General features: G+C 27.1%; 1 protein-coding gene across 4 annotated transcripts in view; it reads right to left on the reverse strand.

Moving 5' to 3' along the window:
* Positions 1 to 12,848, reverse strand: part of LOC107449026 (fatty-acid amide hydrolase 2-A) — a 36,423-nt gene extending 23,575 nt beyond the window's left edge. The window contains exons 1-3 of one of the 4 annotated variants that reach the window (XM_043051709.3): positions 12,698 to 12,848; positions 8,375 to 8,517; positions 3,666 to 3,848 (exon numbers count right to left, since the gene is read on the reverse strand). In XM_043051709.3, the coding sequence (XP_042907643.2) occupies positions 3,666 to 3,848; positions 8,375 to 8,380 (189 nt within the window). In that variant the 5' untranslated portion in view covers positions 8,381 to 8,517; positions 12,698 to 12,848. Of the gene's footprint in view, positions 1 to 3,665; positions 3,849 to 8,374; positions 8,632 to 12,593 lie in introns of all 4 variants that reach the window. The other 3 variants (XM_087164114.1, XM_071185626.2, XM_043051713.3) reach the window with 3 other exon arrangements.
* Between the last annotated feature and the right edge of the window lie 1,308 nt (positions 12,849 to 14,156).

Raw genomic sequence — 14,156 nt, forward strand, 5'->3', positions numbered from 1 at the left:
AAAAAAGAAGGAAACATGGAATGATTTATGGGAAAAATTTGAGGTGTCTAGCAACTTTCTTAAAATATGTATTTTAAAAAAAATTCCCATGACGTGCAACGTTCTTAGGCCGCGTCTAAGAAACAAATTTTCTTTTGTAAATATCAACGCAGTCCTTGTGCCTATTCATTTATTCCATTTGATGAGGGCTCATCGTATTTCGATATATTTTATTATTTAGTTTGAAATTTACTTAACTTTTGATAGAATCTAAAAATCTATATAAGGTACCCACTAATCAACTATTAACATTGGAGAGTTTTCGACAGAAGTGATACTAAGTACAATTAAATGGCATTATGCGCTGCTTGAAGCGCTACCTCTCAGGAAATTAGGAAGATAGCGTTCCTAGATTAAATAGAGTTTGATATAAATGAAACAATTGAATAAAAATGTTGTAGAGTGATATTCGTTGTTAGAAATATAAAACTTGTGTTCATTAATAATGCTCAAAATATTTATAATTATAAAAAACGAGTTAGTTTCTTTTACTAACAGCGGTTGCTCACATTACTGCTCAGAAACACACTCTCATAAATTAAGCTCTCACTTTTGACGATTCAGAAATTCTTAAGCTGTATTTCGTTAATTTTCAGAATCATTTCGTCAATAAAATCACGTTATATGTGATGAAACTCAAACTCTTAAATGTATGACGAAAATGTTTCCTCATCTCGAAACCTCATCGTAGTGCATTGTGGGAGATTGTTAACTAGAAAGGCGAAACTAGAATGAAGACTAGACGATCGAAAATAAAGTGATGAGACATGCCGACGGGCTTGTATCGCGGTTAAGAAGCTGATCTCATACCAGGAAGATCTCAGTTTCGTATCCCGCATCGGACCAACACCTCCTAGAAGAAAGAAGGCTTCAGCACGGATCAATTTAGTAGTCCGCCTTAACGAACATGAATTAAGTAGTGGTTAAAAAATAAGAAATAAGTCACGACGTTCATGCTACTAAGATTCCCAGTGGTGGCAAATACTAAAGATGTTATTACGTTTGGACTATGAAAGGATCAAATTTATTGTTTATGGTAACCCGTGCTGAGGCCCTCTCTTTTCTAGGAGGTATTGATCGGACACATGGGTGTAATCTGTCTTTCTTGTGTTGTTAGGACGGCAATGATCCACCAATTACCAGCCTACCAGCCTACGGTTAAGTGATTATTGAAAAAGGTAAAAACATTAGGCACTGCTAGATTATTTTTTTTTTAATAAAATAGAATGACGAAATACATCTTTAATTTTGACAAACTTTGTTTCCTCAAAGAAGTGACGATATTTATTTCGTCACTTTGATGAAATTTTTGTTCGGAGCATATATCAAGAAACGGTTCTGTCAGCAGTGTTGCCAGATAAGGGATTTTCCCCCTAAATTTAGGGGGATTTTTTTATCTTCCGTGGGTATTTTAGGGGAATTTGTTTTTAGGGGTCTGTTTTAGGGTTATTTGTGGATTTTACTAGTTTCATTTTGGTTACATTCTAATATCAAATTTTATAACTGAATGCGTGAGATGGTAATATGAAAATCAATATGTTAAACCGAAACAAAAAGATTTAATTTTAGAACTTAATGTAGTTGAATGTAGTAAGTTATAACTTAGCTCAATCAACCTGCATGTTTGGTGAATTTGAATTCAAATTATTTAAAATTTTTAATGTGCATGGTTTAAAAATAATGCCAGAGGATAAAGAAAAAAAGAAGTGCGTACGAAAGCTTTATTATGTATCCCGTTTTCAAATGCAGCTGGGGAGAGATGTTTCTCCATATTAAGTATTATTAAAGACAAATTGAGAAATAAAATGTCTATAATAACAGCTGATACTATTTTGCGCTTTCGATATGAGCTCTCTAATGGTTATCAAAATTTTGTACTTACTTCTTCTATGCTAAAAATGTTTATCAGCGAAAACATATTGAAATCAAAAAGTATTGACGAAAATATGTTGGATATTTTATCAGAAATTTAAGCATAATGTTATAATTAAAATATAAAAAGTCTATATCACTGATAATAAAATATTTACGAAAAAATGTGCGAGTCAAAAGATATTGAAAAAAATATCTTAAATATCAGTAGAAATTAAAGATAATGTAACGATTGAAATGCAAAAAAGATTAATTTGTTGATAATAAAATATTAAAAAGCATGAAAGCAACGTTTTCTATACAGTATTTAACTTTTGTACTATTTTTTATTACTCATAAATTAAGTTAAAAATTTTGGGGTTTTTTTTAAAAATTTTGTAGGGGATTTTACAACGCCATCTGGGGATGAACGGTTATCGGCACCTGGCAACAGTGTCCGTCAGAAACGAAAAAACTTTCGTGATATTTGTGTATCCATTTTTAAGGTGCAGACAAATGCTAGTTTTGAGCATTTTTCATAAGAATTACTTGTTAAAAATTGTCTATTTGTTCTTAGTCGAACTTACTTTACAACATTATGTACTTTTTTTCCTCTGTCTCGTTTTCAAAATAGGAACACAAATTTCGAAGTTTTTCACCAATGCACAGTAGGCCAGAAGACCATGGCCAAAAGTCAAAAATAAAATTTGAACCAAAATATGCTTAGGCAGCTTTAATATCGCTCAAATTAAATATTCATAATCATTCCAAACATTATAATTTATTTTTTGGACCGACGAGAGTACAATGTAGTGAAAAATATGTTAAAAAGATTTTTTTTTAAATGTAACTTTTAAATTTATATTTCAGAAATATATATAGGAATTTCACCTTTCTGTTGCATTTTTATCAAAGTAATTAGTCTGAAATTATAGTGCAATTTTTCAATTTGTTGGATTTGTTAATACTCTTGACAAACTTTTAGTTTATATCTTATTTGACATTTTAGAATGCTTGAATCACTTTCGAAACTTATCTCCGAAAAGTTCCACGAGGTAATTAGTAAACGTTTTTTTTTTTTTGTGGTCTTCCTTGATGTTTCTTCTTTCGAAAAATACTGTCCCATTTTGCCCATATTGCAAAGGTGAACTAAATATACCGAAAAACAAAAATCATGTTTTTTTTCTTCATGTTTTCGAGTTATTTTGTAATTAAATCGCGTTATTTTGTAGTATTACCTCGAAAATATAATTTGCTTTTCATTTTTAATATAAAATTACGAAAGATATTAAATTCTATTGCTATATTTAATTATTTAAACGCACTATAAAGATCTATATATATATATATATACATATTTTTTTTGTTGCTCGCTATATTTCAGCCATCATCTTGTTTTTTTTTTTGGTATTTTCAGTGTGTTTCAAAATTTTAACTATGAATTCAATTTACTTGCACACGAAGACCCTAAATAAAAGCCCCCAAAAATTTTGAAACAAATTTGATCGAAATACTATATTTGGCCACGAAACCTTGGATGCTGACTCACTGTTCAATGGCACAATAAGTGGACTTAAACTTTACAATATTAAGACTCCACTTTAAAAGTACAAATACGACCGTTATTGAAGTTTAGAGGATGAATATTGACATAATTGAGCAAGCAATGAGTAAAAATGACGCTTATCACTAAACACGGTGCATAAATATTAATGAATCATTTATTTATGACCAATACGACGAATTCAAATTTAAAAGTAGTTAATGCATATTACCTCTCGTCTTCGAATTTTCCGAGCTAGTTCAGATGCTGATAAAAGCAATATTTCATTTTCTATAGGTGGCAATTGTTTTGTTTTTCCCATAAATAATTCATAGATATAGGTGAGCACATATTCTGATAATGGTCGTGTGAGAAAAAGTAAGATTCGTAAAGTTTCTCCGAAGACTCTGGCGACCTAAAAAAAAGTGTATAAATAAACACATATTTTTCAAACTTGAATTAATTATAAATCATAAAATATCAATTAAGAAATTGTGCTTTATATCTGTAATATTTTAATTACACTGTAAAAATTTTTTAGTTAGTAGTTTGGTGTATTGGAACATCATAGAGAAATTTCGGTTCTTTACTTTACTACACTAGGAGAATGTTCCTTTATACGACTAGGTGCAAATCATCTGCCACTATTTTTGTAATCAATAAATTTATAATTACAGTAAAATAAGATACACATAAGAGTCAGTAAAGTCATTTTTATATTACAATATAAAATATAAATTTCTAACTTAGAACACATATACAGGAAGTAAAAAAAGTTGTACGATGATCAAATATCTCGTGAGATCATCGGAACGAAAGAGTGAAAATAGAAAAGTTCAATATTTTCTTAAAGTGAATAATAATACCAAACTAGCTATCCCACACCATCCCTTGGAGGTGGGGTGAGGGGCAACTTTGAAATCTTAAAAATGAAACCATATTTTTATTGCAGATTTGGATTTTCCAAATAAAGTGACCCTATTTGATCTTTCCCATTAGATTAAAAAATAAATATCAAATTGTTTCTGTAACTTTTTCAACAAATAAAAGAAATAATTTCGAAGAAATAAACAAAAAAAAATTTGAAAATTTCCATTTTCAGAATCTTAATCAAAATAAAAATAATTTGAAACAAATATTAAAAATAAAAATATATTATAAAATATTTTCTTGACAAAAAGAAATTAAAAAATCTATAAAAATATTTGAGACATTTCTATTTTTATGTTCTTAATTTGAGGGGTTTCGAGTTTCGCAATTTTAAGCAGTTTGTGCTTTATTTAGTTTTTCTCGGTTTTAGCACCATCTGGGGAGCAAATTGCATGAATCTATATGTCAAATAGGGTAACTTCATTTCTGGGAAATCCGAAACTGCTGAAAAAAATAGGAATTTGTACTTAAGATGGGGTCGAGTGGGGAATCATTGGACGGCTTTTTAAGAAATATTGAATGTGCCTATTTCACGTTTTCGATCCGGCTTTTATTTTTCGATATATTTGACAGTTTTCAAACTTTTGTAACACTAATTCTTAAAATTAAATTAGTTTGTAAATTTATATATGTCACAATAAGACTAAAGACGAATTCGAACTAGGCTTAACAAAGCTGAAATGGATAGACATTATACATTACAAAATCATTTAACACCGTTCGTAAAAATATAAAAATAAATAAAAATATAGTCATCCTTATTACTACAATCAAAAACATACATACATATTATGGCAGCGAACTTTATGTTTCTGTTGACTTAAAGCAGCACAGCAAATGACAGACTCATACTAACTCATACTGGATAGGAAGCATACTAATAACGATATCCGAAGTGTGCCAACATTCGTGTTTTGGAAGCGAAAATAACTCAAGTGCGGCGTGAATGCGCCAGAGATTGGTATAAGCTTTTTCCACTTCAGGAATTAAGATTTAAATTACACCCTTTAAATTGTATATGATAGCTAGGTTCGATTCGGCATTAACTTAAAATGAGGTGCTTATTCACAAAATTTTTTTGGTTGACCAACAACATATTCGGAAAGATGTTACACCTCAGTGTTTATAGTGTAGTTGTCGAACATCACAATTCAAGCAATTCGTTTTGATATTTTCATTGTTTCAATGTTCTCTCTTATGATTTAAATAATATTTTGAACTAAGTATTTTTACATTTTAATTTTTAAATCACAAATTGTTAATATTTTAATTGAATATTTGTGTTTTTAAAATTACATTTTAATATTTAACCTCATATTTCAATTACTTTGACACCTGGTGGCTGAGTGGTAGAGCTCCTCGCTCCCTTACCACAGGTCCTGGGTTCGATCCTCGGAGCGGGAAAGGTTGACTCAGTGTTTCCTTCCTGCAGTGAGTCGATAAAATGAGTGCCAAGCATGCTTGGGAACTAAACGCTGGGGGTTCCGCGTTCGACTGACCACCTAACCGGAACATCTGCTCCTGCACCCCAGAGCCCAAAGTCAAGAAAAATGAAATGGGCACAGTAGGTCTTGGCCCTCTATGGGCTATCGCGCCACTAAGTTTAGTTTAGCTTGTTTCAATGTTCAGACTTTCGGAAGTTCCTTTAGCAATATAGTTCAAATACAATAACAAAATCATTTTCCATGTGTAAAAAAATCCTGAACGTTGCTTTAATTAACTGAGACTTTTATTTTAATTATTGTTCCCTCTGTTCAAAAACTAATAAATTTTATTTAAAAAAAATGAATTCATACCATGACAGCCTCTTCAACAAATTTTCTATAGGTTTAAACTTAAGTCTTAACCGCAAACAGGAAAATTTATTGTTTAACACGCATTTGATAATTCATAGAGAATTTTTTTTAAATGATAACTGTTACAGTGATTATGCGATAAGGAAATGATGAACAAATGATTTTTTAAAAGAAGGAGACTTTTTTATGCACTTCCTTTCTCTATTTTTAAATTAAAAACAAAAATGATTAAAAATTATTTGGTTTGAGTTGGTATTTGTTAGTTTTATTTTAAGTTATGAAAGTAAGTAAAGTGAAGATTTTAGCAATAAAAAGCATATATTCCAACCAATTGGAACAGTTACAAATAGAATTGAAAATGTTTCCATACCAACATATTGCATCATATATAATCTTTCGTATCTACAATATTCGTATAAACAATATATCTAATTATATATTTAAACGGAGAATCATTATAAAACAGAAAAATATTTCTGAATCAACAGTACAATGTAATTTAAATGTAATTGAAAATGTTTCCATATCAACATATTGTGTAATCTATAATCTTTCGCATCTAGAATATTCGTATGTACAATATATATTAATTGTATATTTGAGAGGAGAATCATTATCAAAACAGAAAAATATTTCTGAATCAACAGTAAAATTTAATTTAAAATCGAGATTAATTAATTTGCGTATGATATACATATTTGTTAGTTTTATTTAAAATTATGCAAATGAATCAAATGAAGATTTTAACTATAAAAAGTATACATTCCAAGTAATTAGAACAGGTAAATATTTCCATACCAATATATTGTACAATATATAATCATTCGTATCTGGAATATTCGTGTGTTCAATATATCTAATAGTTTATTTGTGCGGAAAATCATTATGAATTAGAAAAATATTTCTGAATCAAAATTAAAATGCAATTTAAAAATGAAATTAATTAATTTATTTACGGCATGTAAGTAAATTTAAGCATCATTTTATTTAAGCGCTAAAATAAATACATATTCATCCGGATTTTGAATTAAATACAGATTGGTAACAACAAGCCCTATTAACCCTTTATAAGGCCATGGGAACTATACTTTCTACAAATTCATTAATTTTTAAATGTTGATTGGAAACTATTTTATCCCCTATGATTTTTGCAGTTACTTGTCGATATCTTTAGTAGACAGAAAATAAAAATGACGAAAGATTTAGTGCCATGTACAGTAAAGGCTTGCGAGAGGTCAAGAAGAGACGCTAGCTCTGAGGATAGATTTTCTCTCTTGCTTTGTGTATTCATTTGATCATTTCTCTTCCAGTTTGTTTGTATTTATAAATGCAGAATTTATAAATTCAGTTTTTTAGAAGCACAGAAGTTCAAGATTTCGGTCATCTGCTTACAGACGGTAAAATTCGGAAAAATTATCATCCACCTTACCATCTAAAAATGGTCTTAAAAATAAAATTAATTTTAAGCTATATGCTTAATGTATTTCTTTTGATAAATCAATCTCAATATCATAAATATTTCAACACAACACACTATTTGAAATTTTACGGTAAAAATGATTAAGTAGCTATTCATTTAATTGTTACTTTACCATATTCAACCAAAACTATCAAATAACCATAAAAATGATGATATTCACAACTTTAAGTGTAAGGAAAAACACTTATTGATTGTTTTTTCCTAATACGGGCAAACAACAGTAATTCGATCCGCGCCCACAAGTCTCACCTTATAAAGCCATTTTGTTCCGTACAGCTGGATACATACTGTAGCTGAGAAGGCTGATCGGTTTATTTCAGGATAGGCTTAATAGGGATTCGTTGGTACTACAATATTTCTTCCGTTGCTTCAATACATGAAAAGTTATTCTTCTCCCCTCAATCGGAAGACTCTGGCTTAATAGAACACGGAACTATCATTCACGCATAAATGGTGCAGTACGCGCAGAGCTCCAATGTTCGCTTAAGTACCATTTTTATGGTTTAGAAACTATGCTAGTTGTAAACGGTTTCAAAACCATAAAAGTTAAAAAAATATTCCTAACCATAAACTTTATGGTTATGGTTAAACTTTACGGTTATTTCACCGTAATTTCAGAATTAAAATTCCAACAGTACATTGCTAAAAAGAAGTGGCCTTATAAGGGGTTAAATTTACAGTATACCGTCATTATCGTTAAAATAAACTGTTTAGATAATAAACACAAAAACTTACTTTCATGTTTTCTATCAACGCTTATCATAAACACAATGGCCGCACAAAAGAATATGTTTCATAAAGGCTTGAGTGTGGCGAAATAAATGAATGCCTGGAGATGTTTATTTCACGCGGCCTATAATGCTGACTACCCCGTTGGCCTAAAAAATAAGTTGTCACTTGTAAACAATTAATCGGGTCATGATATGAACATTTCTTTTTAGTCACGTGAGGAAATGTAACTTTCTTTATTCTCGATGATGAGGTTTCATCTGCTATAAAAATGAAATAAAGATAAATGAAAAAAAAAAAAAAGATAAATGAGTTTTTTTCGTGTGCGTGTGATTTGGACTCTGTTCGTTTCTATAATTGTTTTAGAAAACGTTGTACAGAAAAATAAAATGCATAGCATATTTCAATAACTTGAAGTAGCTTTTTTAGTATAATGTGCTTATTTTTACGAAAATTGAATCCAAATATTTTGTTCATATAAAATATATTGTTTTATATTAAAATATATTGTTAACTAATTTAAACGACTTGTTCTCAAGCACATTAAAATAAAGAACTTTATGGAATTCAGGCATTATAAACAAGTACGCTTAAAAAAATATCCAAATTTAAAAAAAAAAGAAGAAAAAAAAGAAAAAAAAGAGCGGAAAATTTAAAAAATTATGTTTTTTTTTATTTTGGAAAAATTTAATATTTTCTTAAGTAATTCCAATACGAAAATGTATCTAAAATTTATGTTTTTTTTAATATATTTTAAATTATTTCTATTTTAATGAAAAGTATGGTTCTACACTGTAAAAAATTCTAGATCATACTACGAAAAAAAGTATCTGCATTTAGTGTACCGGTATTTTTTACCGTATAATATATTTTTATCAGAACATGGAGGAAAAAATCTGACATATGCCGTAATTCTTATTGTAATAATTACCGTAATATCACTGAATCACTCTAATTAAATATATATTACTATAAGAATTGCGGTATGACATTAGATTGCAAAATGGGTTTTACGCATGATGCAGCCAAAGTGCCGGTACTGTCGTAACTTGATCGGGAATTTTTTACACTGTAGCTAAGTTCAATCACTAATCTAATAATCACTGATCCTTTATTTTATTAGTTTTTTTTTCATTTCCTGCATTTTCTCATATACAAAATGATTTTGGGATCCAAAATTTTATAATTATTATTATTATTATTATTATTGACGCGATAGCGACAGAATTTTTTTTAAACTTAAACTGGTACAAAACTATAAAAATATGATTTAGAAAAATATAAAAGTATGATATATGATATAGGAAACCGAAAACAACATTACTGACTTTTGGTTCCTACCTATAATGACAAATGGCTCAAAAACTTGAAAGATAATGTTAAAAATTGATGAAATTAAATGCAAAAAGATTTTGCATTTAGTGAGCAATTGCTGGAATATGATCATCTTTCTTTCGTTCAGTTACATAAGAGCAAGTATTAATAAAATAATTTTAGTTTAAAAAGATTTACCAATATTTAAAATACTTTGTTCATTTATTTAGGAAACAATGCAATGCATTTTTTAAAAAATAATTTCAATCTGTAAATCTATTTCAAATGTAGTTGTAAAATTACATTTTTAATATAATATATTTTTTAATCATTTCTATTTGATGAAAATGATTGTCATCACTATCATTTCCATTTTTATCCTTCACTGTACCATCTAAATTCAATGATTGACTTAACAATAAATACCCTTTATTTTTCGGTTTCTGTATTTTCTGGTATTATAAATGATTCAGGGATCCATTTCTTAAAAATCTATTGTTTCGTTCGTTTCTTTACATTTTCTTAAAAAAAAGATGCAATTCCTTTCACACAACGATTTTTTATCCTACTTAATTAAATGCACAGTCAGAAATTATAAAAATATGGTATCGATTTAAAATACAGTAAACAACAGTTTTGCTAACACAAAAAAATGTAGAATTTCATTCTCAGCCAACAATGGCGATAATATAATAGTACAAAAATATGAAATCTCAAAAATCTGATGAAAATATACGCATGAAAGTTTTACATTTGGAGAAAAAAAAATTGAATATAGCACTTTTAATGCATTTCCTATACTCAAACACTTCTGAGACAAACATACCAATTTAAATATTTCAAATTCCCAAAAACTTCTTTTTCACAACGTATACAATGATGCAACTGATAGAATGTTAGAAACAAAATATTCCAGTACTATCACACATTTGAACACTAAGAATATGACTAAATATCGAATAAAATAAAATAAAATAAAATTATTATTTTCCTCAAAATCTGCAATTTTTTTTGAAAAAAATTGCGGTAATCTAGTCAACAACATGAAACTTTTGAAAACCCTTTCCATGCAGCCATTATATTGCCACTAATTATCAAGAATGACAAACATTTCAAAAATTTACACATCGATGAAATTGCATAGCTTAGAATAAATTAAGCAAAAGTAGATTATTTTAGATTTGGAACATGCCAGTTCTATTAAAAAGCAGCATTTTTCTGCTTATATATATATATATATATATATATATATATATATATATATATATATATATATATATATATATATATATATATATATATATATATATATATATATATATATATATATATATATATATATATATATATATATATATATATATATATATAGATATATATATATATATATATATATATATATATATATATATATATATATATATATATATATATATATATATATATATATATATATATATATATATATAGATATATATATATATATATATAGATATATATATATATATAAATACAAGAAAGCACGATGAAAGTTAAGAAAAACAATAAGTATCATTTATTGCGCATAAGCTGCAAGTAAACAGTACTCATTAGATAAGTTACAGATGAAGATGAAACAAAGAAAAATTATAGACATATGAAAAGGGGGGGGGGAATAATAAGTAAAAAAATAACAAACAACAGTTTAAAAAGAAGGAGAAGAAAAAAAAAGGGATGAAATTTTATTTTTAAAAAAAAAAACGGACAAAAAAGATATAATCTTGCATCAGCTCACACGATTATATCTCTTTTTTGCGGGTATAATCGTATGAGCTGATGAAAAGATTATATCTTTTTTTTCCGGTTTTTTTTTAAAAAATAAAATTTCATCCTTTCTTTTTTAAACTGTTGTTTGTTATTTTTTTACTTATTATTTCCCCCCCCCTTTTCATATGTCTATAATTTTTCTTTGTTTTATCTTCATCTGTAACTTATCTAATGAGTACTGTTATATATATATATATATATATATATATATATATATATATATATATATATATATATATATATAAGTTACAATATTGATCTAAAATATTGAGAAAGTATGGAAAATAATAAAAATAATAACAAGAGAGGAAAATTATTAAAAATATTATTCAAAAGTATTTAAAAAATATAATTTTCGATTATCTAAAAAAAAAATTAAAAATCCGGAAAACAAAACAAAGAAAAGATATAATCTGTCATCAGCCCTCACGATAGGAGTGCTCTCTAATATTGTATTAATATAACCAAAGCAAAATATATCAAAACAATAGTGTGAAGAGCACTAAAAAAATTTGAAACGAAATTAGAACACTTTAAGTAAAAGATATATAGGAAAAAACAAAAAAAATATATCAAGCAAAAAACAGAAAATAAAATTTAAAGAGATGAGAGAACAGTACACGAAAGGAAATCTACATAGTGAGGAGCAAATTAAAATGAACTTACGCGTACCGGAATCTTTCAAGGATGATTTAAAATATTTTTGTAATTATTATTATTATTATTTTCCATATTTTCTCAATATTTTAGCTTATTTTATGAGTTCCGTACACTTGCAATATATATATATATATATACACTTGCAATATATATATATATATATACACTTGCAATATATATATATATATATATATATATATATATATATATATATATATATATATATATATATATATATATATATATATATATATATATATATATATATATATATATATATATATATATATATATATATATATATATATATATATATATCTGGTTTTTATTTCTAAAATAATACAAAATTATTCTAAATAAATACTTAACGCATAACTAACTATTCAACACTACTTAAAATATTACTTAAGTCAACTTAACAAAATGTATAATGTTGTAAAAATACCTGAGTTTATAGTGCCGCATAAGAGAAGTATTCATATAGATTATTAAATTGTTTTTACAGATATTTTAATTTTAATCAAAAAGTGATTGATAATAAAATCGTACCTGGACTATTATTAATAATTTAAAATAGAATAAAAAGAAATAAAATCGTGGTACAACAAGGAAATGGCAGTCGCTCTAACTTAAGCTGGATATTTATCCAAGGCATATTTGAGTGTGACCCAGACATTAGAGAATAAAGAAAGGGAATAGTGTTGCGTCTGGATATTTAATGCCATGTCACTGTTTAGCATGTAGCAATGAAAAAAGACAATTGTTTAAACAATAAATTTGCACTAAACACGACTTCTAGACACGCTACTTACTTTCAGTCAAAAGAGTATTGCGCAAGATTCGTAACCACCGAGTTCTTCTCTATATTAAAAAATCGTACTGACGCAGCTGTTTTACTTGTTCAACTTAACGTTTAATTTTATTTAGCTCTGAAACAACTGTGAGACTCAAAAACTTGAAATTGCGAAAAACTGTAGAAAAATGTACAGAGAGTACAATGGAATAAAAAAATTAATATGCGACAATTAGTTGAAGATTTATTAACTGTAAGGACAAAATAACATATTTAGATGATCTCTAGCTCACTTAAATGCAACTACGGAGATAAATTTGATATCTAATTAAGTATAATTCTTATCAACGAATAGAACTACTTCTAATTTGTCTTCTTATTGAGTCACATAATCTGTATTCTTTTAGATCACTTTTTTAAATACAAATGATTATTTTTTAAATCCAAGTAATTGCCCAATTCGAGTTTCATTTAGTTCATTTAGTCATTTAGTTTGAGAATTATTAACTGTTAAACGTTAAGGAACAAAATATCATATTTGAACCTGTATTTAAAAGTGCATATAATTAGTAATAAGTTATTTAATACTTTGATTCTCTTTATAAAATTATTCAAAGTAAAATACCAATGAAAAGAACTAACAATTTATTTTTAAATTATTATTTTTCTAATAACAATATCGAATAAATTATGAAAAGGACCTGCATTCATGAAAAACTGCATTAGTATTTCACATTGTGATTTTCAAATCCAAAATAAAATAACTAATATTCGTTAATAAAGAAATATATTTCCTTTGCAATCATTTAAAACGCTTATAACAGTTCTCAAAGCTTTCATATAAACGAATTCAATAATTCGCTTATTTATTACATTTTCAGCTTATGCATTTAAACCAAAAATAAATTTAAGGCTTAATTAGATACAGTTACAGGAATCCGAATTCAACCTTCAGATATAAAACCTAAATTAAAATTATAAAAAACTATGAAAAAATTTTAGTCCTCTTATTAAATATTTTCTAAATATTTAATATTATAATATTCTCTAATACACTCACTATTGTTTTCATACACATTATTATTTATAAAATCGAGGTTCTGTTAAAAAGAAGTTTGATCATTTTAGGGTCATTGATCACTTTCTGATTACCATTCTCAACGTTTTACGATTTCTAACCAAGAAGAAAACTCGTGGCCTTTGGGTACCGTAGAA

Source organism: Parasteatoda tepidariorum, chromosome 5 (genome assembly GCF_982258835.1).
Source record: "Parasteatoda tepidariorum strain Cologne lab strain chromosome 5, Ptep-v5.0, whole genome shotgun sequence".
NCBI classification, from domain to species: domain Eukaryota; kingdom Metazoa; phylum Arthropoda; class Arachnida; order Araneae; family Theridiidae; genus Parasteatoda; species Parasteatoda tepidariorum.